The following is a 26,959-nucleotide window of genomic DNA, read 5'->3' as shown; positions in this document are numbered from 1 at the left end:
AGCTTGGTTAAAATTCTGCTAGTTCCTTGTTTTATCTCTAGTAGCAGTGGGACTTGGAATGCTGCCTCTCAAAGCTGGGAGAGCTTTGAGAGATACTTGATATGGGCTGTTCAAAATATGCGCTAATTAGATTGTTAACATTTTTTTTCCCATCTTTCCTTCATTTCAAAGACTAAATGATGAGCTGTTGCACTACATTCTCAAGATTGTTGTCCGAGAATCTTGTGTCTTAATCACCAAGTGCCAAACTGTATCTAAAGATGATTTTCAAAGGCTTCTTTCAACTGTGCCTGTAAGTAAAAATGCATTTTGATAAACTTGCCCTTGGCTTCTTTTCTTCCTTAAATCCATCATTACGGAGTATACAGAGGTGTAACTTTTGTGGATATGTATTTTAACAAATACAGGAAAAGAAAGTCTTTTGTTTCTGCTATGCATTAACAGTTTCTTATGACAAAGTAAATCATACAATGTATGCTAAAAGCTAAAATAGGTTTATAAATGGATATATTTTCCCATTGTTTTGATAGCTTTCTCATTTTAAAGGAGGTTTGTCTATCATTAGAACTTTATGACATGAAAATGAACTCCTTTTTGCTTGTCCTTCTCCCTTACTTTTTTTTCTTTTATGATTGTAAGTAAAAGGATTGCCTGAATCAAGTTTGATTTGAGTGTTTGGATAATGTGAAGTGTACTTATTTATGTTAAAGGCTGCATCTTCATGCTTGCGGTATCTGATGGCCGTACAGAACCACCTCCTCAGTAACACTATTTTGATTAAACCTGATGAAAATGATGACAGTGACAGCTCCTTACAGGGAGAGACATTGAAGGTACAGGTAAACACCAAGTTTTATTCCAGCATGGCTCTCTACAGTCAGTGTCCCTCTGACTCCTCTTGTTTCTGCAGTGCTTTCCTTTCTAAGCTGCTTTGACAGTTCTTTTCCTCTCAGTATAGTTATATTACTTTTCTTTTCCCTGTTCTTCAGCTAAAGTATCTCAACTAAAGTCCTATAATGTTAGTGAGAGTAAATACTTCCTTCCCTAAGTGTCATGAGGATAAACATGTATCTTAATAGACATACGCTTGTCAAAGAATTCATAGGCTGGGAATCATTTCTGAACATATCACCCACCTCCCTCTTTTCTCCCTATCATTTAGATGGTACCAAAAAAAAAAAAAAAAAGTACTTTTTAGATTTGCATGGAGAGGGATTTTCTCATTTTCCTCACCAAGCTTCTGGATTTCTGTAGTTTAAATTATAAAGTGTAACCATCTTTGTCTCTGTGTAAACCATCATCCATCACGTGAAATCACATGAACAGCGTTAGAACAAGGTTTGAGAGTGCTTGTCTTGTTGATAGGTTTATTAAAATGTTGTGTCGTTACTGCTGGAATAGTCTTGAATGAACTCGCAGCAGCTCAGTTTGTCCTCGTGTGCAGGCTGTCTTATTGTACTTTTATAAGAGCAATATTTCCTCTGTAGTAGCATCGACTTCTGAGTTTCTGATACTGCTTGTTAAGCTGGCTTTGTCTGCTTCTCTTTGCGACTTTGTGTGCTTGTAATCCACACCAGTTGAAAGTTATTTGTTCAGGCTCATTGAGTAAATGCTAAATACTGTAGTACTTCTCTTGTCTCGTTATTCACCCATGTTTTCATTGTTCAGTTTCTCTCTCTGCAGTGATCCTCATACCTGCTAGGACATTCTGTCACCAGTGCTGTACCTTGGCTGGCTAACAGCTCTCTGCTGTGCTGGACTTGGGGATTCCTTTCCTCTAGAAACTGGGTGTGCATCCTGTAATATGCACCTAGTTTCTCCCAGCACTTTGGGGCTTAGCATTAATCAAATTTAAGTCTTGGATGAATCTACTGCTGCAGGCCTGCCAGGTCACATTATCATTACTTTAATTTGGAAATCCATTGTTTTGTTCAGTTGTTGCTTTTTCTTCCCTGTTCTCTAAGAATTTAAGCATCTTAACTCTTTTTGTACCCAGGAGCTGAAGACCAGCATTTTATCTCTTGCTACACAAATTCTGACGGGATGTGATGAAGTCTTAGAAATGCTGCAGCAAGTCACGACAGCACTAATAAACAGTGATATTGCTGACAGAGAACAAAGGTAAGGCAAGTGAATGTGAAAACAGTTAGTTGCTGCTTCCTGCATCTTATTGTGCAAGCACAATTAGCACTATTTACTCTGTAGGCCGTAACTTCAGATTTGAGCTTTGAGTGTGTAGGAACTGTTTGTTCATATTGCATTTTCCTAGCACTTATTGTTTAAAGAATTTAGAATCAGGCTCTCTGTGACAGAACTACCAGCATTAATAATGATCATAATAATAGAAACTATTGAAATTGATCATCTTTCAGTCAGTGACAGTGGTGTTCATGAGTGGGATGACTGAAAACAAACTAATTTCTCAGCTGACAATATCCTCGTGAGCTGTGTGTGCTGGAAACCTGGTATATGTGCTGAATAAACATGTTTGTGTTGATGGGGACTTTCATCCCATCCAAATGGAAGCTTATCCTTTTCTGAGTAGTTTTTAACCTCTTGATTTACTATCTTCTGCTTTGTTGTTTAATAGTTGATGTCAAAATAGGGATGCTTACACTTTGGAGGAATTGTGGTGTCTTCAAGTCTCTAATAGAGTTTGGTTTTGTTTTAAATATAATGTATATATCTGAGTTTTCAATCACTCACTGTCTGTTACAAAGTTAAACAGATTATTAGAAATAGTGGTGATTCTCTATGTTTCAAAGTAGTTGTTACTATGTAACCTTGATTATTCCAGATTAAAAGGCCTGGAACAAATTACGAAAGCTACTATGCTTGGTCATCTGCTTCCCGTCCTTCTGACGTCTCTGATGCATCCAAATTTGCAAACTCTGACCATGGCTGATGCCTTGATGCCTCAGCTGGTGCAGCTGGTTCTCTATACAAGTCAGGTACGGCCTTTGTGTCAGTAGTTGTCTATGTGGTACAAAAGATGTTACATGAATGTTCTAAGGCAGGGTAGATTTTTGTCAACTTTCTGCAGTAAGTGATGCATGGATTACAGTTGAAAAACTCCAAAAGCTGATGTACCGAGTAATCATTAATTGCCTTTAAGAATATACAGTATAGTTCTTAAGAAGCTTCAGTAACAAGATCTTAGCGATTGGCTATTTGCATGATTCTAACACTGTATATTTCGTCTTGCAGACTGCGCTGCTGCTTAAAACTCAGTCTCCGGTTTTCTCAGAACTGAACAGCTCTCCCAGTGGTGTGTCAGAACAGAAAGGGAAACTGTTACATGATGAGAGGTGATTTGAGTCTTTTTCATGGGGTAACCCATTAGTTGTAATGCTCATTTGACTGTTGTTGTGCCATAAATCCTAAAACAGTGATCTAAAAGTAAATGCAAACAAGAAGTCAGTTCTGCAGTGGCCTATGAGGCTGACTGGAAAATATAGATGTCTTTATAAGTGGTTCGTTCTAGCATTGCCTTGCATATAGAATTCAACAACTGATCACTTCAGAATGTTTGCACAATGGTTTGTTTTCTTTTCTCAAGCATTAGGAGTTAATTCTAAATGCTACTCATAGAATAGATTGGGTTAAAGGAAGACCATCATGAGAAGATGTGAATTGCTCAAGGGTTTTGAGATGCAGTATTGAGATAATATCACTTAGAGATGAAGTGGTTTCATTTATAGAGAGAAATGTAACAGCTTTAATTTCTATTTAAATTCAGCATGTTTTCTCTATCAGTAATGAGAAGTGTTTTCAAATACTGTGTAATGTGATGTTTGAATATACATACAAACTCCTTTGTTGGATTTTAGGACTAATTTCTCTCTGTTATTTCAGAATGCTGGAGGAGAAGGAAGAGCCAGGTTTTCTTACAGGCTTGAAGATCCCTGCTCCTTGGGCTGCTGGGAAGACTGTAGAAACAGTTCATCCTGTCAGGGATAACTATAAATTTAAGGAAACTGTGCACATACCAGGAGCCCGCTGTTTGTATCTTAGATTTGACAACAGATGTTCTTCACAGTATGATTACGATAAGGTAAGCCCATGCCAAGTCACAAATTCTTTTCGTCTGTATTTCTGTCAGCAGCATTTCTCTTTTTCATCTCTGCTGCCCCTTGGCTTTCTGGGTGCCTTACTGCCAATGGTCAGGATAGTGAAGGAGATTTTTATTGACAGAAGATTAATGAACCCTGTAGCATCACAGTCTGCTTCTTTCTGTGTTCTATGGGGATGCTGAGGGGTTATTTCTTATATTGCACAAACGTGCTCAGATTCTCAGTGTGTTGCTTTATTCTTGTTTTGTTCAGTTTTTCTTATTAAAGTTGAAACCAGCTGCCTACTTTGTAGATCAGTACAGGTAGCTTAAACTGGACAGAACTGGAATAGTTACTTTTTTAGTGGTAAATGGCTTGTTTACATGAAATTGAAGACAATTATATTAATTCAAGACAGGAATTGATAGCACTTATTTTTTTCCTTAAGTAGTCAGAGAGATACTTGTGCAGCTCTAATTGTTGCCACGTATTTCTCAGTACTGCAGATCAGTATCCTGCAATGCTGACACTCATCGCTGTCACTCATGATGGGTTAAGTTCCTCCAGAAAACTTTGGGCCTCATCATGTTCCCAGTGAAGCGGCTGATGAAATACCAGCTTCAGTGGGAGCAGGATCAATCCCTCTGTTTTTAGAGATGCAGTATGTTCTAGTTGGCTCAGCACGAGGACTGGAGGTTCAGATTTCTCCTGGTTGTGCTGCTGACTTGCAGTGTGACCTTGGGGACAAGTCACTGAACTTCCTCCCTGCCTCAGTTTCCCCATCTGTAAAATGGGGATAATAATACTTGCCAACTCCCCTCACAAGGCTGTTGTGAGGATTTGTTAATGTAGATAACGCGCTTTGAAAATACGAAGCGCGGTGTAAGTGCTAAGTATTATTATTATTATTAGATTTTCTTGTTTTTCTCTTACAGTCTAACAGTGTATTTTATGTTTTGAAGTTGGTGATCTATGCTGGTCCTAACACAAACAGTAGGAAGGTTGCTGAGTATGGAGGCAATACACTGGGATATGGCAGCCGTAGTGTCTTAGGAACTGGTTGGCCGAAAGACTTAGTAAAGGTACAGTATTACAATCCCACAATATTCCACATAGAAAAATCCTCTTTGGAAATCATGTCGAGTCTGTTTTAACCCTTATAGCAATGAAGTCTAAGCTTTTAAGTGTTATGATTTTCCATGATCAGAGCTCTTCTTAAGTGGGCTGCTATTTCCAAGGGCGTATCTGTAAACTTGTCCGTCTGTTGTGTGTGATGCTTCTCTCTGAGCCTGTTTTACTTACTGCATCTTATCAGGATTCATTAGAGGTGTCTTCCAGTCCTGCAACCTCTGATGCCACGCTGCTGTTCTCACAAGTATGTCTTTGTAGGATGAGTTCTGGCCCAGGCTGAGGCAGTGCATGTTTTCTCAGAACTGTTATTTTCCCAGTGTTTGTTTTTTAGGTTTGTGGGTCACCTTTAACAAGTGGCAAACGTAGCAGTTTTCCAACCATTCGTGTTGGGTTTTAAAGTTATGTTGGATACTTTTTGCAGTAAGAGATTAACAAAAAAAAAAATGCCTCACGCTTGTCAGAACTTCAGTATTTTGAGAGTTCTGTAATACATTCCCTCATATTGTATTATGCCATTTGTTGGTTCTTTTCACACACATTTGTGCTCCTGCATTGTTCCATGCTAAAACTGAGGGTTGCCAAAAGAAGAACAAGTAATGATCTGGAAGGCGACCTCAGACAGTTGTTCATAATAATGGGATTCCAGCTCAGACATTGATCATTTGTGATATTTTTGTAGCAAAACCTTCTACTGATGTCCTGACATTCTCCTCCTTGAAGAGCTTGGCTGTTTTCCCACCTTGCATGATTATTGCAGGCAAATGAAGAAAGCATTCTGATGAAAAATGGGGCTGCGTAACACGAACTGACCTGATAAATTCTTCTTGTGATTCTCCAGCAGCTTTTCTTTGTTGCTTTCCTATGCTTAGCCAGCAGCAAAAATAAAATCTAATTGTCCACTAAAAGATGCTCTTACAGAAAGGAAATATATATATTTTTTAACTCAGAGTATGCAATTGGAGATAAAAGGAAACTTAAATAATGGTCATTAAAAACATTAATCCATAAAATAAGCCACTTTTATGAAAAGCCTGTTTGTTTGCTTCGATTCTTAATTAAATCTCACTTGTTCTTTTTTTTTTTCCTTCCTCCTCCCCTTCAAAATTTAAGGTGGAAGGAGATACAGTCACCTTCTCCTTTGAAATGAGGAGTGGTCGTGAGCACAACACTCCAGACAAAGCTATGTGGGGCTTTGCTTGCACTGTTCGAGCACAGGTACTCAAACATGACAGGTTCAGCTTAAATGTATCTTCTGTTCCGTACCTTAGATCCAATAGGAATGTATTGAAAAACTGAGGTTATATTTTAAAATTTAGAACAGTAATAGCTTACTTATTTTGGACACGTGTTTAAGTCTATAGGATCAAAGTTTTAGTGTCCTTAACTAGAGGTGCCCTTTGGCATGGTATGTAGTGTGCTTAATGTTTTACTGAGACAGTTATTGCCAGATTTATGGCTCGTGTCATTGGCACTGGCTTGGATGAAGTCACGTTAACATCCATTGCTGCTTATAGATAAGAACTTCTGTACAGAGATGGTTGTAATGATAGTGGTTATAAAGAAGAGTGGGGGGAACTTGAATCCTGCTACTGAGGGGTTAGGATGAGGTCTATGATGAGAGAGAGTCAGGCCAAGGACTGGCTGAACCAAAACCAGCTTTGCTGTTTCTTATTTATTGTTTTGAGTTATTTTAATATATTGCTTTTAATCATTAAAGCATTTTTTTCAGTATATCTCTCCATAAGATATACTATTTTGAAATATGCTGGAGAAGGACTTGGTGGTTGACTGGTGCAACTCCTCACTGTTCCTATTGCAGGAGTCTTCAGAGGACGTGTCGGGAGGTCTGCCCTTCTTAGTTGACCTGGCACTTGGCCTTTCTGTGTTAGCCTGTTCCATGCTTCGGATCTTATACAATGGACCAGAAATTACCAAAGATGAAGAAACCTGCCAAGAGCTTCTAAGATCTAAACTATTACAAAGGTAAACAAGCACAAATTGTATCTGATGTTGTGTTTTCTGAAGGAAGATTTTGTAGTTGTGCTCAAGTCCTGTGTTTAAGGTGTGGTGCAGTTTGTTCAGTGGTTCTGCATTGCTCAAAACTGAGGAAATATTCCATAGAATAGAGATTTTATTTACAGTAAGGAGAGGAGAACTGGGACATGTTTGATATAAGCCACATCTACAGCGTTATGGAATAAAGCTGTGTTGAAGACTTTGTGTTTTCCTCTACTGCTTCTTTCTGAATGAGGAGGGAGAGTTTAAGGAGGGGAAAAAAAACAGAACCCACATCCTTTTCTTGTTTGTTATGTTTTCAGGTGCCAATGGCAGGTGGAAGCTAATGGTGTCATATCTCCAGCCCTTACACCAAGTCCTTCTCCACTGCCTCTTACTATAGATGAGGACAGAGAATTTACTTATCCTTCTGATGTGCTAGTGCCTCCCATTGGACACTATTTTGACCTGCCTAGGATTAGGCTGCCTCCAGGAATCATGATCAAACTCAGGGAAATTTCTGGACGTGCTCGGCCTCAATTTAGACCCAGCATAAAGTAAGTAGTTATTGCTTTATTTTTCTAACTTGGTTTTTGGTACCAAAGTAAGTAGTTAAAAAAAAACACAAACAAGACTGCCTGCCTGTCAGCTTGGTGGTGTGCATCTGATATGCTGTAAATGCCTGCCTGTGAATGCAGTGTCTAGCAAGCCGTAAATGTGAGTTGTCCAGGTTTGTCTGTTATTCTTGCTTAATCAGCTTGGCTTTACCTCCAACCGTAGGGAAGTGATTCAGCCTGAAGTAATGGAAGAGATGGTAGTTTCATGTGTGATTAAACATTTGAATTTGGTCGATGCTCTCCAGTCCCTGATAAACTTCCAGTATCAGGAAGAACATGCTGAAGAATATGATTTACTTTGTAAGATTATGGGAGAGACTTTTAAGAAGCTAAATGCCATGGAGAGACAATTACAGGTACAATATTATATAAATAAAAGGGTTTTTTTGTTTGTTTGGGAATAAAGATGTATTAGAAGCATTTTAGAAACTTAAAAATGCAGAAGGTACTTTTTATAGCGCTCTTATATTCCTTAAGAATAGGCCTCTGCAGTATTATTTGTTTCTTTAGAGTGTGGCTGAGCTGGAACAGAAATGGCAGAGTGAGGTCGATGACGCCATGCATGGGAAGCTGGAGAACAATGTTCCCTTCTTCTATGATTATCACTTCAATGAGGTAAAGTGTTGTGGCTGCTGTGTGTGTTCATGCTTCATACTGCTCTTTCAATACACATTCATCCTTTTCTTTCACTTTGATTAGAGCAAGATGAAAGAACTGGAACTTCTGTGCTCTATGAAAGAAGTTTCTTTTGATGGAAGTGATCTTGAGAATGTGGTCCTGGCACTAAGGTTAGTAAGTTGGATGCTGAGCACCATTTTAAGTAGTTGCAGAGTTCCTGTGAGTTCTGTAAGAAATCGTGTGGGGTTGAAGTTGCATTTGTGCATAAAATACTTAATGAAGTTGGCCTTCAAATCTCAGTCTACCCTCTGACACTTATTGGCTGCTTTTTCACAACATTATTCAATGTTTTCAAAACAATTACTGCACTTGTTGAAAGGCTTGGAAGCTTAAGGGGAGAAAGCAATCTATGGAAACAGAAGCATTTGAATGAACTTCCAAATGCAAATCCTGTCTAAATATTTTAACGTTAGTATCTACAGCTGTGAATAGTTTTCTAACAAGTTGTCTATTTATTCGTTTTCCCTGCTTTGTAGGCATAAATAATATTGTGCCACTGTCTTTAATATATTTTTCCTTGTAGTGTTTCAGAAGGCATTACAATGTAATCCTGTTTTCCTTTATCATAATCACAGAGAGAAGTTCTTTCAGGAGGTGAATTCACTGATACAGAGGACTTATCATCCCTTAGCGAAAACAAAGGCATTAGTTAAAAGCTTGATGAACAGGGCAGAGCTGTTGCTGCATGTCACTATTGCGGCACAGTCTGGTATCACAAGGAGCATATCTGGAACCCCTGCAGAGACTCCAGGTAAATCTCTCGCTACCAGTATTGCACTTTGTTTCTTATTTTCCTCTGTCTCAAAGATATAATTTATTCTTCTTCTCCTTTTCCCTCAGAACTGAACTGTGTTTACTTTTTCAAACTAAATAAGCTCTTCTGCATGAAATTAGGTTGAGCTTTTGTGTTCTTTGTTGTTGCTATAATGATTTTCAAAAGCAGTTTGTGAATAACCTACTACACCAGGAGTAACATGCTTTCATATTATGTAATATTGCAGCCTGTAAGTCTGCATCTGAAACAAAAGTGATATCTCATGCAGTGCGCCAGCCCGTCTTCCTTCGCAGTATGTCAGCACCATCTGACTTAGAAATGATCGGTAATGAAGATATTGAGTTTGCTCGATCAAGTCAAAGGTAAATAAGGCTTTATTCAACTGAGCTGCTTTGTGATAGCATGGCTTGTGTTGTTAAAAACATTATAAGCTTTTCAAGCATATCGCTTTGCTTGTTTAAAATGGTGTTAACTCTGCTCTCACATCTAATGACTGTGTGTTCTCGTAGGCGGCGCCACGTTACCAGCCACAGAAGTAGCTCATTCACTCTTCTGCAGTCACTGACCATTGAGGATAGCAGAGATAAACCTACATACAGTGTCTTACTGGGGCAGCTCTTTGCTTTCATTGGAACTAACCCTGACCAAGCGGTACGACCTTTTAAATCTGCTAAATTGTCATCATATTCTTGAATTCAAACTCTTGTGGTGAGGAGAGGTGCCTTGCTTGTGTCTCATTAACAAACCAATGTCATAGGTATCCAGCAGCAGTTTTCTGCTCGCTGCTCAGACGAGGTGGCGGCGTGGGAACACGAGGAAGCAAGCCTTGGTGCACATGAGAGAGCTGCTGACTGCAGCTGTTCGGGTTGGTGGGGTGACACACCTCGTGGGCCCTGTGACCATGGTACTTCAGGGAGGACCAAGGTTGGTTTGTAGCTCTGAAAATAATATTTTGGCCTCTTTAGAAAATAACAAATTGCAGACAAATAAATAGCAGCAGACAAGCTGTGAGAAGCATCTCAAAGTTGAGAGATCAGGTTTGCAGAACTAAGCTTGTAACACCTTCTTGTACTGGGCTTTGTAGGATGACAAGGCAGAGACTTCCTATGTGCTTTTATCTGGCAGCAGATTTTGTTTCATTTCATGCTGAGATGATGCCTACAGGTATAGGATATTAATCTTGACTGATGCTAAATTCACTTTAATTAGATACTGTTAGTAGATGTAGCTAATACTAATACTAAATTTCATCTAAATTTGGTAAATGTTTCCAGGTGTTTTGTTTGTAATCTGACTTCAGTCATATTTCAGGTAAAACTCCCATAATATGTTGTTTACATATATCTCGTTAAAAAAAATAAAGATTTGCAGTCGATTTCTAAACATTCCTTGGGTAATTCATAATATAGCATAACTTCTGTAAAGCTGTGCTTGGAAGCTTGTTTTATTCAACTTAGAAAACCATTATTTCAAATGTCTTACCACCAACAGAATTGAAGAGCTGACGTGTGGCGGGATGGTGGAACAAGTCCAGGAAGCTTTTGGGGAGACTATGACGTCCGTGGTCTCACTGTGTGCCCGTTACCCCATTGCTTGTGCAAATAGCATTGGCCTGTTATGCACAATACCTTACACAAGGTATGAAATATTTCAAACAGAAAGGGAAGGAAAGGATCTGCACTTGTCCTTATTAGATTTTTGCCTTAAGGGGAAATGTTATATAGTATAAATATGTTCCTCCTTATTAAAAAAAAAGTATCTGAGAATGTTCTGTTTTCTCAGAGGTTTTCTCGGGATTTTATCTGTTGAGGGCAAGGAAGAAATAAAACCGTCTGCAAAATAATTGCTGAGTCAGCAGCAAGTTCTTGGTTCTTTTTGGATCTGTTGACATTAACTGGAACGTTACTTTGGTAAAATCTGAATTTCTCTCCTGATGCAGGAGTGAAGAGAAGTGCTTGGTACGGAGTGGCCTGGTACAGCTTATGGACAGGCTCTGCAGCTTAAGCAGCCAGACAGAATCCAGTTCAAATGAAAAACAGACCAAGAAGCAGAAGGTGGCCACCATGGCTTGGGCTGCCTTTCAGGTGTTGGCCAATCGCTGTGTTGAATGGGAGAAAGAAGAAGGTAGGAATGCTGCCAACTGCACAGTAAAGCACACAACAGAAGTACGAGTGTGAGAAGTGGTGTAAATGTGGCTTTAAAAGATAGTGTTCTCTCACTGCTGACCTAACGGCATTTGTGTTCCTTATACAAAGGATACAAAATAAGTTGCTTTTCTTGTTGGTGTTCCCTGGGCTTTTGTGGTGTGTTTTTTGTTACTTCTGCAGTCTGAGGGCTCTTTAGTGTTCTCATTTGTTTGGGTGTAATGGTTTATGTCTAAGTGTGCTGTAAGCCAAACAAAAACGTGTTACTGTATTCAGTATACAGGGAAGGAACTTGTAGTTCTGTACATTTGTTTTTGTTGTTTATAACTTTGTGTTCTTGCATTGCTGTTAAAGGTGGTTCAACAGAAGCTGTTCACTCTGGTCTGGCTCGTCAGGTCTCCAGCCTTCTTACCAATCACCTTGCAAGAGCCACAGAATGTTGTGGTAATCAAGCCGCAGGGAATGATGCACTTCAAGATGTCCTCAGCCTTCTTAATGACCTGTCAAGGTATTAGGCCTTTGTTTGTGGAATCATTTTTTTTCTATGTGTGAAAGCAGGTGGGTGTTCTTTTCCTCTAGCTGATTTTGACATAACAAAGGTCAGGTAACTTCCAAACACTGTATGAACTCAGTCTTATTTGGACGTAGTTTCTAAACGGTGCTATCAAGTGTTATGATTGTAGTCTTTTCAGATGGATTTTTTTAACTGTCTTTTATTAAATTTGTTTTATTTCAAGATCCCAATCAAGTATTCTTTTTTAACAGCAGCTCTTTTTTTCCCCATTTTCAGGAGTCACATAGGTAAAGCCATCCTGAGCCAGCCAGCCTGTGTGTCCAAACTCCTGTCACTTCTCTTGGATCAGCGTCCCTCTCCAAAGCTGGTTCTTATAATCCTTCAGTTGTGCCGTGCTGCTCTGCCTCTCATGAGTGTTGAAGACTGTGGAAATGTAGAACTGCCACCTTGGAGTTACTCTGTGCCCTCCCTGAACAGTGAGCAAGATGATCCCAGTGACCCAGCCTCCAAGATTGCATCTCTGCTCTTAGCGAAGCTGGCAGATTATGTAGTACCAGGTACCACCATCTTTTGGTGTCATGCTAATCTGAGAGATTGCTAAGCAAGTCTGGCGGGAGGCTTGAGTAGGAAAAGGAACGTGATACGTTGGGGTTCAAAGATGGAGGTATTTCTGTCACACTCCCTTGTGTCACAGTAACATTTTAGATGGATCTTAGGAATTTTCAGCATTAGTTTTGGGGCCAAGAAAGTTTGTTGATGACTCTCATACTGTCTCCCTCCTTACTTATTTGTTTATTCCTTATCACTTCAAGGATGCCAGACGGTTCTTTCTCCAACTGCGTCTGAACCAGATACTGCTTTAGCAAAAAGCAGCCCTAAGAATTCTATAAAAGGTGATAAAGACCCTGGAGAAGAAAGCGAGGCAGTGGATGGCAAACTTTCTATATTCATCCATAAACGGGAAGACCAGTCATCTCATGAAGTGCTTCAGCCATTACTGAGGTAATCTTCATTCATTCATCTGGAATTAACAATCAATTCCTTTTTTTTCTTAAGTCCTTAAGCTTTACAGATGTAGAAGAATGTGTCTAGACATATAGGACAGGGTGGGAAAGCAAGATGTCTTCCCAGTATGTTGTATTTCCTGACAATCCTTAATTATCAAGTATTTCTGTTACTGTTGAGCAGTTCTGTTACATAATGCGATTTGGAATCATTTGAAGATAAGCGTAATTGGTTAAATTGGTCTGTATAGTTCAGATGCTTTTTTCCACCAATGCAAGTAAAGTTAATGTGTTCCATTTTCACTCTAACAGTAGCTCAGAAGGTCGCCCATTCCGACTGGGAACTGGAGCCAACATGGAGAAGGTGGTGAAAATGGATCGTGACATGACTAAAGTAAGAAAAGAAATGGAGAATTATTGAACTGGTGACCAGTTGGAGTTCTTTGTTTTGGATGATGTTAAATTTGGGTTTTGTTTGCTTTTTTTTTTAGGCTTTTTTTTGGTCAGCAAAGAGGAATGTGTGTTAAGCTAAGACTAGAATTTCTAAAAGCACTCAGTCCACGTTGGTCTCTAATCTTTGTAGATAAGTTAAGCACTCTCATGGCTGGTATTATACGCGCAGAAGGATGTTTTGATGTGTTCGCAGTACCTTTATGCAGAGGGAGGAGAGTGAAACACCAATATAGAATAATGAAATAGGGCTAACGTTAGTATTTCTCTTCTCACAACTATTTTCAGAGTGGCTGCTGTGAAGTTATCACAGAAGAAGCTTCTGCAGCTCTTCGCAAGGCAACTAAGTGGGCTCAGTCTGGTCTGATAGTTAGTGTTGGGCCACCCATAGAAACTGTCAATCCTGAAGCAACCAGTGGGATGTCCACTGGGGACAAAAAGAAAACTGCACAGACGTCTATTTGCAGAGAGAGAAATTCTGAGCTTGCCAGGTAGGTCACTTCAGTTCTATACTTAGTAGGCCTTCTACTTTTCTATAGATCAGTTCTTGTAGTGCTCTAGAAGATCTCTTGGAGATTGATAAACTTCCCATCTTTGTACTGCATATTGCTCTGACAGCTAAAGGTTCTTTCCTTCTCTTGTTTTGCATGTTGTTCCCTTTGCTGTGTGAAGGACTGACCCTGTAAGGCCATTCATCAGTGGTCATGTTGCAAACAGCATGGCAGCAGAAGTGATTGCTTTGCTGCATAGCTTGTTGATGGCACCAGAATCAAATGCAGCTCAAATATGGACAACAACTGCTGAGAAAGTAAGTGAACAGAAGATCAGTTATGAAATTGTAATGAAACATATTTAGTAGTCAGCAGGACTTAATGATGTTTTCCTGAGCTACTCCCTTCCAATGTACCACTTGTAACACTTTTAAGAAGGATGTGTGGTTGCTTGGCAGCTTCCCTTTCCAGTCGTCCATGTCTATCCCACCTAATATGTCAGATATATAGTATAAAATTATCCAGTTGCGAAGAATATATTGTTACTTGTCGGCACCAGCAGCTCTGGTAAAGAGGTGTTTGCATAGGTCTGGTTACCGTGCTTTTGCTGGGCAGTCACTCTACCTTTGCTGTTCAGTCCTTTTGGCTGTGACCTCTGAAGGTCTCAAGTGTTGGTTGGAAAGTACACAGCACGTTGCTTTTCTGTTCCTCCAAAAGCAGTAACACCAAATCTATTGCTTAGGCTGAATCCTCCAGCAAAAACTTTTTGCTGAATTTGTATGTATATCTCTGTGATTCTGCAAGATATTAGGGAATCAAGCTGGCTTTGATGGTATTCACACTTCAGAGGGTTTAGAATTTTGGAGTTACATAATTCGCTTTGAGAACAGAAATAATTCATCTGAGACTGTGTGGGCTGGAGGCTTGGGGTGTTGGGTTTTGTTTGAATTCTGCTTTGAAGTCATTATCTGGTATTTCTGCCTCTGTCTCCAGGTTCTGTCTCGGGCTCTGATGTACATTCCGCAACTTGGGAAATATGCAGAGAGTATTTTGGAGAATGGAAGTAGCAGTGGAAGGAAGCTTGCTAAGCTTCAAAGAATTGCTCGACAGGCAGTAGCTGCTCTTTGTGCTCTGGGCGGCTTTAAGGAGACAATTAAAATCGGTTCTGAAGTTCAGGTAATCTGCTGCCTTTCACACCTTGTACCATTAGATGACAGTTGATGCTTTTTGACCATGTTTTGCCTGCTTTGGCATAGCTGCAAAGCAGCGTGCAAATGTGAGGCTGTTTCAATAACACTTGTGGAGGCTGCAGTTGTGTGTTGAGTCTGTGACGTGTTGAACACTTGGTGTTTTGTGTTTGTGAAACCTGAAATTTATGCCTGTCTTCTTTGGTTGTAGGTTTTAGGTAAAGGAATAGCAGGAAGCATTGGAGTTGTGGCATCTATTAATGAACAAGAAGGTATAGCAACGGTCAAATTCCCACCTGCCACTATAGACAGTAGAAAGACCTCACAAGCATCAGACACTTTAACTATTCCGTTATCTAGGCTCTGTGTCCCAAGATCTGAGGTACGGTAGCTCATTAACGTAGTATTAAGTATGATATCTGTTGTGGTTTTTCTTCACAGAAAAATTCTTCAGAATATGGGCAATTAATCTGAAGCACGTGAAAAGTCTGTTTCATCTTTGATTAAAGCCGTTATGCTGAAGTTTTGCCGCATTTTAAACGTCTTGTAACAATGTCTGTATTTAAGTTCTCCTTGAAGTAATGTGAATGTTCATTTTTTGGTGCTTGAAGATGTTCCTTTGCATACTGCGGTGGGGTTTCTTTTCCTTTGTTGGCTGGGGTTTGGTGCTGGTTTTGTGATAGTACAAAATGAGAATTAACTCCAGGTAATAAAACGCCCTCGTTTCATAGAAACTAACTACTTGAATTTAACTTTTTACCGTGCCCCCCCACCATCAGGCATTGCCTCTTCATAAACTGTCCATTACTGAGAAGGTAGTACAGGCAGTCCAGTCCATGTTGCTTCCTCAGGAGGGAAGTCTATCTATTCACACCTCACTTCCTGCAACAGGAGATGGCTCAACTCCAGTAATGGCAGTGGTCCGGCTCCTTGCTGAAATAAGAACCAGGTGAGCTGTTGTTTCTGTGCTGCACTCCAGCCTGTTTTGATGCCATATACAGAAAAGTTCAAGTGAATTGCGTGGGTTCTTGTATTTCTTCTTCTACTGGTATTGACATTACAGCAAGGGGCAATGCAAAAATTCCTGTTTGCTTCCTTAATTACATGTAGTGCTTGGATGTTGTTAATAGTACCAGAAATGAAGTGCCCCTGTTAATACTGGCAGTGCACTGAGCAAATACTTTCCTGCAGCTGTACACTAGGAGGGGGGGGAGGTCATCGCTGTGAAAGTTCCAGTGGATAGCTAAAAAGGCAAAGAAATAGAATAAACGTTCTGTCTTTTAAAAGTAGTCCAGAGTTAAATAGAGGTAAAGACAGTGATTAACTCAGTGGATGGTTTTGTAACACATAAAACATACTGTTTTTCCATTAAAGAGCATGCCTGGTGATGGCTCAGCTGTTAGAAGACAGTTCATTCTGTGAAGAATTCATTCAACAGTGCCCAGCTGCTGTAGAGGTTCTTAATCTGGTAGCACAGGAGTGCAGCCCTGGTAGGTACACAGCACGTCCTTGCAGCTTTTTAACCACATTCAGTTCAGAGACTTCAACAACTTCTGTAATCTTTTCAATGTTTTGTCTTCTAGCTTCTTATTTACGAAAGCTACCGCAGTACTGTATGTCTTGTCATAGTTGTAGAGCTGTTGTAGAAGTAATGTATGAGCTAATAATCAGACTAAACCATTCAGATGTTGGTAGGAAGTTCAAGTATGATTACACTGTGTCAGAAGACACAAATGCTTGGATTAGCTTTCTGGTACACCCTGAGACTTCACTGCTCTTGGCTCTGTTATAAGTTGCTCTGTATTTGATATTATCATTGTGTTTCCCATTTGTGGTCACCTTTCTGCTTTTCACAGTGGTTACCTACGTTCCCTGTTTAGCTTTTGATTTCCTTCCCTTTCGTTTGAGGATAAGCAGTGAGCCCAGCACAAGTCCTAGTTCAAGGGCGAGTTTAGGAACATGTCAGAGCCTCTTAGTAGAGAAGTGGTTGAGGCAGAGGATATTGGGGTGGGAGCCGAGCAGATGATTACATACCTTAAAATGTAAATGGCATATTTGTTTCTATTACAGTTATATAAAAAAAGAGTTATTGGATTCATAGTAAGTAGATCTGCTTGGAACCTCATGACTTGGCTTGGTTTCTTGTTACAGGAGAGAGGCTCACTGTTGTAGAAATGCAGTGTGAAAGATTAAGGATGTTGTATCGTGACTGTGCTCGACCCCCACCTCCTCCACTCCAGGCAGACAGAAGACAGGTGAGCACAGAAGCAGAGCTGGACAGTCTGCCCCTCACAGATGAGTGAGGGAGCGCAGGAGCTCTGCCTGTGGTGTTGGAGTCAAGCTGGTTGGATTATTAGAAATGCTTTATTCCATATGGGTTCATGTACTGGGACATGGTGTCCTGTGACTGTAGTTACAGTAGTTGTATGTGCTGTATTTATGTGCCTTTCATAAAAGAATGTATTAGTGTATGACTTCAATGGCAATTGGAATAATCTGTTCCTGTCTACAGCCCAAAGAAATCACTTGGAGCCCATCAAGAGTGTTTCCCCCGGTACGAGCATGCATGTTTTCATCACACCTTGCTGCTGTGACCTTTCTGGCTGATCCAAGTGCAGGTGGGGGACTTCCTCGGGGCACATTCATTTATGCCACTTCTCCAGTTCCTGTGCAGGTAAGAATTCACAGCCATGCAACAGCTTCTTTTATTTAATATTTAGTAATGCATGAAAAGTAACATTTTTCTTTTTACCTCTACCTTGTAAAATAACTTTTTTCCTTATTTCTAGGCACCGTCGTTCTACTGGGAAATTGAAATAGTTTCCTATGGAGATACAGATGATGACACTGGTCCAATAGTTTCATTTGGATTTGCTACAGAGGCAGAAAAACGGGATGGAGCTTGGACAAACCCAGTGGGCACCTGCCTTTTTCATAAGTATGTTGGAGATGCACCTCAAAAATCGTTCTTGCTCACTACACTTTTGTGCTTCTTAGAGGCAGTGTCAGAATCTCACTGTGACAGGCAGCAGATAGGTTTAAAACTTTGCATGTACTGTAGCTGTGTAGACTTTGGTTGCTGTCGAGTTGTAATCGTTTCTGAGCTCCTCTTCATTTACTACTTCTTCTTGTGTTAATTCTTAGCAATGGGCGAGCAGTGCATTACAATGGCTCCAGCTTATTACAGTGGAAGAGTGTTCGACTGGACGTGACTCTTTCTCCTGGTATGTAAGAGCACAGCTAATGAGTTTAACTGGTATATGAAAAACATTCCTTAAATGTAAGGGAAACTGTGGATGAGGAAAGAGAGAAATCCATGCTGTTCTTTTGATGATGATGTATTTTGATAGGTGACGTAGCTGGAATTGGATGGGAAAGAGCAGAAGGAACTCCACCCCCACCAGGGCAGCCTGCTAAAGGCAGAGTTTATTTTACTTATTGCGGGCAGAGACTTGGGCCGTACCTAGAAGATGTCTCTGGTGGAATGTGGCCAATTGTTCACATACAGAAGAAGGCAAGTTCTTAACATAAGTATCTTGTTTGATATATGTATCGTTTTGATAATCAAGTTGAGGTAAGGCCCAAAATGTAATGCTGAAAGTATAATACCCTTTCACAAGTATTAGGTAAAGCCAGCTCAACCCATTCTACGTAATATTTCTAACTATAAAGCAGTAGAGTGATGGTTTTTATCTTTATTGTACTACTTTGAGCTCTCATTTTCTTCCCAGTGTGCATTTTTGTGTTGTTACAGTTTGGAACTTCCTCCCCTAAGAACATTAAACGTGCAGCTAGCTTGATGGCGCTGCATTGCTCTGTGCTAACAGCCCTTCTTTTATTATTACTCTTTCCCAGCAGTGACCTTGCCACAGAGTGTACTAGCTAAATATGCATGACTTGAATCTAGGGAGAGGTGGGGAAAAAAAGGAAGTTCAAAGTTTGTGGTTGACAGCTTAATACTTTCCCAGCTGCATGCAGTTTTATAGCCTGTAATGCTGGGAGAGCTGTATGGTAAAGAGGAGAACCTCGAAAACCCACAGGTCATCTGAATTCTTTATCTGTACTCTGTTCCAGAACACAAAAGTCCGTGCTAATTTTGGATCCCGCCAATTTGCCTATGCTGAAGGCCAAGCTCACAGGAATGCTGCTGATCTGTGTATTGACCTAGCTGAAGAAATAAGTGCCAACTTTGAGGCGTTGCCATTTGCTATGGCTTCTGATAGCGACAATGATGCTGGCACCAGCATAGCTTCTGATCCTGGGACCCACGGACCGCCCTGTAGGATTGCTGCTGTTGCTACGGCTCAACAACGTAAAGTGATGGTTAACGTTCTTTTAAAAAGCTCTGACAGGAAAATTGCAATCAATTAAATAGGGACTGAAGCACATTCTGACTGCATTTTGTAGATGCTGCCTATTTAGGTAAAGCAGCACAATAATTATCGGCAAATGTGTGCTTATTTCCTTTAAGGCAAGGCCATTAAAAGTAATAACTTAGATTGGTCTTCCTTTCTACAGATGCCATATATCTCAAAACCTCACTGAGCAGTTCTATTTGCCTGCTGGCATGTTCTGGTCTCAAGATTTTTGTATGTGTTTTGCAGAATACGACAGTGACACGTCTTGTCACTATAAAATGGAACTGAGCTATGAGAACTTCATCACATCAGGGCCTGATCCTCATCCCCCTCCAATTGCAGATGATGAAAGTGATGATGATGACGATGATGATATTCCCAGGGTGAGCAACGTGGCAAGCACTGCTTGCTATCGCTTGGAATCTAAATATGGATCTTGTAAATCAGATTCTTAAGTTTCTTGCTATGAAGCCATTTTTTCTGCTTTCTTAGGGAAAGTAGACTTGATGTTAGTAACTTTTCTTCCTTCTTGTTACTCTAAATGTTCCTCTTCTTTGCAGGAGGACCACTATGCCCTGCTGGTTAAAGCCTGGGAAACAAAAGTTTTCCCTACAATTAGAAGAAGATTCCGTAATGAGGCTGAGAGGAAATCTGGGCTGGATCAAATTAAAGGAGCCTTACAGTTAGGTACGGCTGTGTTTCATTCCATGCAGTTGTTTTTATCTTCACCGTTACTGCACATCATAACATCTGTGTTTTGTTTGTCTTACTGTATTTAGGGTTGGAAACTAAATGTTTTCACTTGCTGTTTTTGCCAAGAGCTTAGAATTTGTTTTGATTTTAACCTGCTTAACCTTTTTACCTTTGTTTTGAGGTTATGATTTTAATCTTGTTAACCTTTTAACCTGAATTGATTATTTTGAACAAGGAAAATAGTTTTAGAAACTGTGGAAGAATCTGTTGTACTGCCCTGAAGTTGTATATGGATATGGAAATACTTTGGAATAACGGCTTGGGAAGGAATTATCTACATGCAAAACTTTAAAAGAATTTTAGTAGGAGAAAATTTGTAAGTGAATACAGTTCTGCCAATATGGCATAACTGTGGGGAAGTCACAGCAGGAGCAAAGTGAGGAGCCAGAGCTCTGACCAGGAAAGCTCTGCCCCTCATCCATTGCATGTACTGAAAGAATTGTCCAAGTAATTAGATATCTCATCTACCTATGATGTTAATGAGAACAGTAATTCTTAGCCCATCGAGAGTATTTATTTCAAGCTGATGGGGAGATTAACCAGCATTCCTTTCTATCTGCCAGGAATGGTTGATATAGCACGGCAAACTGTAGAATTCCTGTATGAGGAAAACGGTGGCATCCCAAGAGACCTCTACCTTCCTACCATTGAGGATATCAAAGATGAAGCAAACAAGTTTACAATCGATAAAGTGCGAAAAGGTAAATTCAGCAGGAGAGTAAATGAAGCAATAAGAAGCCAAGGGGCTCTGGTGCCGGGGATGTCCTGTGTAATTTGTGAGTCTCAGGAAGATGCTGAGCCCTGTGTTATTTTCTGCCCAGGTCTCACGGTTGTGACTCGCTCTCCTGACAGTAACAACGTTACCAGCAGTGCTGTTGGAACAGCTTTACCCAAGTTTGCGATTCGGGGAATGCTGAAGACATTTGGTCTTCATGGTGTTGTCCTGGATGTTGATTCAGTGAGTAAAGATGCATGGGAAGGGTATTGAACATGTCAGCACTTACACGTCTGTGATTAAGTGTATTGAAGTGCTTACAATACTGTTTTGGTGCTCTTTTTTGAAGGGGAAAAAAAAGCACGTTGTTTCTGTGTTTTACAGTGGTGTTTTTGTTGTTGCAGGTGAATGAATTGGTACAAGTAGAAACCTACCTCAGAAGCGAGGGAGTTCTGGTAAGATACTGGTATCCTATTGACATGTTAGAAAGGCCACCTGCTGGTTATAGGAGGACTGCAACAAATGGATTGGTTACCCTGGACAATACCAATATCCAAATTCACAGGTAAAATAAATAGAAACACAATACAGTCAGATAATACAGAAGTTTTCTAATCTACAACATTACTACGTGTGGGTTTTGAGAGGAAAGACACACTTAAACTCAAATTGTTTTGTCTGATGTGTGTGAGGACAGGATCTCATCTCTTAAAGCAGTTGGGTTTCTTGGTATTTTTTTATAAGTATTTTTCTCCCTAAGGTTTTAAAGGCATGAAGTGGTAAAAGACCTCAATGATCGTGTTTTTTAAACATCAGTAACATGCAGTTGGTTTTACACAACCTGGGCTCAAGAATTCTGGACTTGCTTTATGGAAATTCTAATTCAAAAGCCTTAATTTGGTACCAGAATTAGGAGTGCTGACTAAGATAGATTTGGATGTACTCCAACCATTAATGAGAACAGGCTGCATTTGGATTCAGAGGCAGCTTACTGGATATGACTTGTGTGTTAAGGATGTTGAAGCAATCAAATGTTTTGATGTTTGTGTTCTCTAGAGAGCTTTTGAGAAGTGAAGCTGCACTGGCCAAGCTGTATTGCCGCATGGCTCTCCTCAATATCTTTGCCCCCAAATCTCCACATATGTTTACCCGTCTGTTCCATATCCCTGCTATCCGTGATATCACTCTGGAGCACCTGCAGTTGTTATCCAACCAACTTCTTGCACCACCTCTTCCTGGTAAACACTGATTTTTATCACAGCAGTTTCTTTGGTATGGTAGTTTTCTGTGGCCAAAAGAAATCTGAAGAGTTTGGCACTTAGTAGTTGTTAATTATAGTATTTGAACAGATGTTTCAATGGACTCTTTGATGTAATTACCTTTAATGATATGATACTGAAGTTAAACTGTTGCTAATGATTGAATTTATGTGTGATTGAGGAAATTCAGAGATTCTCCTGAGATTCTGTTCGGTGCTTCTGTCCCTTTGTTGCCATTGGCCCTCTGTTGAGGGGAGTGGGGTGGAGGGGTGAGGGAAATATCTGTATGGGATACCTGTAAGGAAACTAAATGCCAGTTGGGTCTCACAGTTCTCAAAACTCAACTATTCTTCATTTCACAAAGTGGTTTGTCCTTTTCCTACTGGGATCACAGATCTGATTAGAGAATGTATGTGCTGAATCATGGAAAAGGATCTTGGGCTAATTCAAGTGAGTGTTAAAAAAGGCGATTATTGTGACAAAGCTCTTCTGCATGCAAAGAGAAATGTAATGTGGCTGAGGCATAAGGAAGAAAGAGAAAATGCTAAGCATAGGCTATTAATAATAGAAAGTAAATAGCTGCCATTGGAGAGTGCACTTAACTCCTTCCTTCATGACTCTGAAACTTGGCTACCTCTAACAGATGCTGCGTTATAACAGAACCTTTTGCAGAGTACAGCATTACTTTGCATGGCTTTGAGAATAAGTTAACAAGCTTTTCTTTTTCCTTTTTTTTTTTTTTTTTAAGTTGAAAAGTAGTTCTAATTCAGATTGTGCTAATATATGCAACTTCCAGACTGGGATTTGGGTGAATTGCCCACTCCTTTGTGCACTGCATTTTGATATATATATTTTTTATTAGCTTCAGAGTGACAACCATGAGATTTTGGCTTGATACTCACTCAAAGCCACTCGGAAGCTGTCTTGTCTGTATATGGGGACAGCTTGAGGACAGATAAAGCTGCCTTCACCTCATCTAGATTGAGTATGGAAGAAAGCTGATCATTTGTCTTCGCTGTATTTATGCAGTAAATGAAGATGGTCTGTTTTCACATGTGGAACAAAACAAAGCAGCTGTGAACTCTGACAGCTCAGCAGATGTCTGACAGGCCTCCCTAAGGGTGGCTTTAAGGCAGATGCAGAATACAGCTGGCATTTAGAGGGCTATCCCATCTGGAACCAACTATGTTAGGAAGCAGGTTTGGTCTTGGAAGGATTCTTTCTACTGCTGACCCTTGGGAAGAGGATTGCACTTGCTCAGGAATGAAAGTAACAGCTTGTAATGTTCAAATATTTAAGAACTTCTTTTTCCATTGCCTATTTCACAGGCTGCATAAAATGCTTGCACAAAAATTTTATCTCCGAATTTGTTCTATTTTGCTTATTACAGATGGAACAATCAGTTCAAGTTCCATTCTTTTGGCCCAGTCACTGCAGCACTGCATCCATGCCCAGAACTGCGCTGCCACAGACCTCTTCTACCAGGGCAATTCACAAGCCATCAGAGAGTGGCTTACTGTTGCCATCACTCGGACACTGCATCAAGGAGAGGAGAGCCTGTTAGACCTCACTAAACAGATCTGCTCTTTTTTGCAGGTAAAATATTTAGCAATGTCTTGAGAGCAGTGTTATTCTCAGGGCATGCCCTCTGTATAAGAAACCTTTGGTTTGTAGGTGGTTCTAACATTTGTAATTGCAGAATTACGACTCATTAATATTATCTGTCACACTGAGTTGTTTCTCTTGCTGGGTTATACTGCTGTTTTGGTTGTGCTGGGGATACAGGAAGCATAAGCAGTAGCAATACAGCAGATCACATTCAAATGAAGAGCTTCACCCTACATCATTACCTGTAGTGTGATATATTTTACTTGAAAAATAGGAGGGAGGTGGTTTGCTGATGCCTGGGGGCTTTCATTATGAAATGTTGCATTACAGACTGCACCAGAACAGTTTCCTGCTGAGGAATTCCCAATTTCGGAATCCAAAGTCAACATGGATGTTAATTTTCCTGGGGCTGCGTTTGTAATTGTGTCCTGTAAAGAAAGCCAGTCTGGATTCCGCAAAGAGTAAGTCAGTCATTGAGGGTCTGAGAGTGACAAAGACAAAAGACTTTTCTGCCTGTGCTCTTGAGTCTCTGTGAATCCTGAGGATGCAGGTGCTTATTTTGCAGGTTTTTCTTTTCTCAGAGACTCATTTTCTGAGTGTTGGGGGTAAATATTGTAAGGAGTTTAATCGTGCTGTCATTGGGTTGAGATTTTTTTAGTAGCTAATTATATCGCAGCCACATTGCTCTTTTTCTTTTCTTAGTTCTTCCCTGTATAAAGCTCCATGGGCTCGGGTGCTTGTGTATGGGCTTGGGCACAAAGTTAAGAGGAATGGCCAGCTAAACCTGATTGAGGCAGTGTGTTACCCTCGAGACGCCTCTCCAACCAACACAGGCCTAACACCTCCCCCAACAACCAATCAGTACCCGTCAGTGATCACTCCTACAGACAAAGTGCACATCAAACTAGGTAAAAAGCAATAAAATTTACTATATACTATATACTGTCATAAGTGGCACGGAGTCATGATACGTGTTTTCTCTGACCTGTTTGCTTAGGAGTGTCTCCTCCTCCTGGAGCTGTGCTGGTCTTGCATTCTCTTCCCCTTGAGTTCCCTCTGGCAATGGCATTCACAGAGCAGCTGTTAACTTGGAAACTGGAAGATGTGGACGGGAAATCAGAAGATGAACTGGATACTATTCCTCCTTCAGTTCTTCTGCAAGTAGTGGAATTTTTAGGTGAGAATGCGTTGTTTTTACTTAGCAATGAGCCAAAATGACGTGCTGGTTCAGCCTGAAGGTTTGAAAGAGAAGAAATGAAAGAAAAATGATGAGATTTCTGAGCTTTTTCATTATATTAAAATTTTCCTCATACCCACACAAAAAAAAAAACCCACTTACATGCATCTCTTGAAGAGTCTTCCTGGTTTTCTCTGCTTGCGTGCATCCTTTGGAGCGACCTGTAGTTGTTTGCTTTTTCAGTGTTGCTGTTGCAGCTCGCATAGTAAAGGTACGAATAATGAACCAGTGCTGACTCCAGTGCCTTGCCTTTCACACACAGGGAGCTTTCTGTGGACAACTGACATGGCAGCGTCTGTGAAGGAATTGATATTTCATCTTCTGGCCGAATTGCTTCGCAAAATTCACAGTCTGGAGCAGAAAAAAAATCCTGCAGGATTGTCATCTTCTATCGCCCTTCAGCTGAATCCCTGTCTAGCTATGCTTATGGCCCTGCAGTCAGAACTCCACAAGCTTTATGATGAAGAAACACAAAACTGGGTGTCTGGAAATGCGTGCGGTGGTTCCGGTGTTGGAGCTGCTGACCAAGGAAGATTTTCAACATACTTTCATGCTTTGATGGAAGTTTGCCTTGCTGTGGCAGAAGTAACGCTACCTATCAATATGAGCGTAGCAGCTAATGTGATATCTTCAACGAGTGCACCAAATCTTAGCGACTCTTCTTCCTCATCTTCATCTTCTCCAGGACAGACGCCACAGAGTCCAAGCTTGCTGTCAAAGAGGAAAAAAGTCAAAATGAAGCGAGAAAAGACATCGTCTTCAGGCAAACGATCTTCATCCAGAGCAGCTGAAACGGATGCTGCAATCCTCAGTATAGGAGGAAGCAAGCCTGAGGATATGTTATGGTTTCATAGAGCACTGACTCTGCTTATCATTCTCAGACATCTGACGAAAAAGGATCCGCAAGGGTTGGGTGTGACAAACGATGCTGTAGCAGATGCATGTCAGGCATTAGTGGGACCCACAGCTCACAGCCGTTTGCTCGTCATTTCTGGAATACCGACTCACTTGGAGGAGAGCACTGTCAGGAATGCCATCAGGAAGGCGTGCAATGCGCATGGTGGAGTCTTCAAGGATGAAATCTACATCCCTCTGCAGGAAGAGGATCCCAAAAAAATCAAGGACAAAGCGGAAGGAGGAGAATGCAGAACTGAGCTGGAAAAGCCGACTGTTTCGAGTAGTGCAGACAGTCTGGACATCAGCAGCTCTAGCAGTGTCACACCTGCTATGAGTGTCAGTGCGTCTGCATCAACGAGCCAGGCTTCCCTGTGCAGCTCACAGGGTATCTCCCGGACTGTCAGTGACATCTCAGTTGATCAGTACCAGGCTGGGCTGGAACTGGCCATCCCACCAGGGCTGCTAGAGCCACACGTCTCCAGCCAGGAGAGCTTGGATCTGTCGCACTGCAGTACTGGGAGCCTTGGGAGCCTTGGCAGCCTTGGGGAGCAGCTGGACAATGTAGAAACAGCGTCAGTGTCTGATGTGGGGTCGATGTACACAGTCACATCTCTGGACAACCAGCAGCTTCTGTCACGGCCAATCAAAGGTTTTGCTGTGGTGGAGGTAATAGCTTTCAGTCAGGAAGGGGCACTTCTTTGGCCAGGGTTTTTGTTTCTTTTTAATTCAAATATTAAGCACAGTTGTCTGCAGCCTTTATCTTAGAATGCCTTTAAACCACCAGTTTCTGGAGAGAATTTGTAAAGGCAAATATCTGTTCATTTGCTCTCTCACGTAACTTTCTTCAGAGACTCATTGCCAGCTGCTGCTGGAGATTAATTTTGAGATGGTTTTGACCCACAAGGTAATTCTTTAATTTTTCATGGCTACATTTTCATGTATTTTAAACCATCCACGTATCTCTGTACAAGTTGCTTTAGAAGAGATTACAGATGAGATTACAGATGTTTGCTGATGCCTGATTCAAAATTAATTTTAAAGCATTGTAGGTATGTAATCACTGATGCCAGATCTCTGCAGGTTTTCAGCTCTGC

The 26,959-nt window shown here is 40.6% G+C and overlaps 1 protein-coding gene across 5 annotated transcripts in view; it reads left to right on the top strand.

The window, feature by feature from the left end:
- HECTD4 (HECT domain E3 ubiquitin protein ligase 4) overlaps window positions 1-26,959 on the top strand; it is a 60,765-nt gene that overhangs the window by 21,993 nt on the left and 11,813 nt on the right. For 2 of the 5 annotated variants that reach the window (XM_015877752.2, XM_015877750.2), the window contains exons 16-61: window positions 172-292; window positions 711-839; window positions 1,997-2,121; window positions 2,798-2,951; window positions 3,208-3,308; window positions 3,856-4,054; window positions 4,988-5,134; window positions 6,294-6,398; window positions 7,003-7,166; window positions 7,502-7,735; window positions 7,959-8,151; window positions 8,306-8,410; window positions 8,495-8,583; window positions 9,049-9,224; window positions 9,475-9,610; window positions 9,758-9,899; window positions 10,006-10,172; window positions 10,740-10,886; window positions 11,188-11,372; window positions 11,747-11,900; window positions 12,183-12,463; window positions 12,719-12,908; window positions 13,223-13,304; window positions 13,649-13,851; window positions 14,033-14,168; window positions 14,845-15,027; window positions 15,250-15,420; window positions 15,818-15,987; window positions 16,413-16,528; window positions 17,190-17,293; window positions 17,551-17,712; window positions 17,828-17,976; window positions 18,183-18,262; window positions 18,389-18,552; window positions 19,113-19,350; window positions 19,643-19,779; window positions 19,957-20,083; window positions 20,713-20,850; window positions 20,971-21,107; window positions 21,269-21,429; window positions 21,921-22,102; window positions 23,514-23,719; window positions 24,062-24,192; window positions 24,434-24,639; window positions 24,729-24,908; window positions 25,231-26,531. In XM_015877752.2, coding sequence (XP_015733238.1) covers window positions 172-292; window positions 711-839; window positions 1,997-2,121; window positions 2,798-2,951; window positions 3,208-3,308; window positions 3,856-4,054; window positions 4,988-5,134; window positions 6,294-6,398; window positions 7,003-7,166; window positions 7,502-7,735; window positions 7,959-8,151; window positions 8,306-8,410; window positions 8,495-8,583; window positions 9,049-9,224; window positions 9,475-9,610; window positions 9,758-9,899; window positions 10,006-10,172; window positions 10,740-10,886; window positions 11,188-11,372; window positions 11,747-11,900; window positions 12,183-12,463; window positions 12,719-12,908; window positions 13,223-13,304; window positions 13,649-13,851; window positions 14,033-14,168; window positions 14,845-15,027; window positions 15,250-15,420; window positions 15,818-15,987; window positions 16,413-16,528; window positions 17,190-17,293; window positions 17,551-17,712; window positions 17,828-17,976; window positions 18,183-18,262; window positions 18,389-18,552; window positions 19,113-19,350; window positions 19,643-19,779; window positions 19,957-20,083; window positions 20,713-20,850; window positions 20,971-21,107; window positions 21,269-21,429; window positions 21,921-22,102; window positions 23,514-23,719; window positions 24,062-24,192; window positions 24,434-24,639; window positions 24,729-24,908; window positions 25,231-26,531 — 8,308 coding nt within the window. The remainder of the gene's footprint in view (window positions 1-171; window positions 293-710; window positions 840-1,996; window positions 2,122-2,797; window positions 2,952-3,207; window positions 3,309-3,855; window positions 4,055-4,987; window positions 5,135-6,293; window positions 6,399-7,002; window positions 7,167-7,501; window positions 7,736-7,958; window positions 8,152-8,305; window positions 8,411-8,494; window positions 8,584-9,048; window positions 9,225-9,474; window positions 9,611-9,757; window positions 9,900-10,005; window positions 10,173-10,739; window positions 10,887-11,187; window positions 11,373-11,746; window positions 11,901-12,182; window positions 12,464-12,718; window positions 12,909-13,222; window positions 13,305-13,648; window positions 13,852-14,032; window positions 14,169-14,844; window positions 15,028-15,249; window positions 15,421-15,817; window positions 15,988-16,412; window positions 16,529-17,189; window positions 17,294-17,550; window positions 17,713-17,827; window positions 17,977-18,182; window positions 18,263-18,388; window positions 18,553-19,112; window positions 19,351-19,642; window positions 19,780-19,956; window positions 20,084-20,712; window positions 20,851-20,970; window positions 21,108-21,268; window positions 21,430-21,920; window positions 22,103-23,513; window positions 23,720-24,061; window positions 24,193-24,433; window positions 24,640-24,728; window positions 24,909-25,230; window positions 26,532-26,959) is intronic. The other 3 variants (XM_015877751.2, XM_015877754.2, XM_015877753.2) reach the window with 3 other exon arrangements.

This window comes from Coturnix japonica, chromosome 15 (assembly GCF_001577835.2).
Source record: "Coturnix japonica isolate 7356 chromosome 15, Coturnix japonica 2.1, whole genome shotgun sequence".
In the NCBI taxonomy this organism is placed as follows: Eukaryota; Metazoa; Chordata; class Aves; order Galliformes; family Phasianidae; genus Coturnix; species Coturnix japonica.
This window is presented reverse-complemented; position numbering and strand designations above follow the sequence as displayed.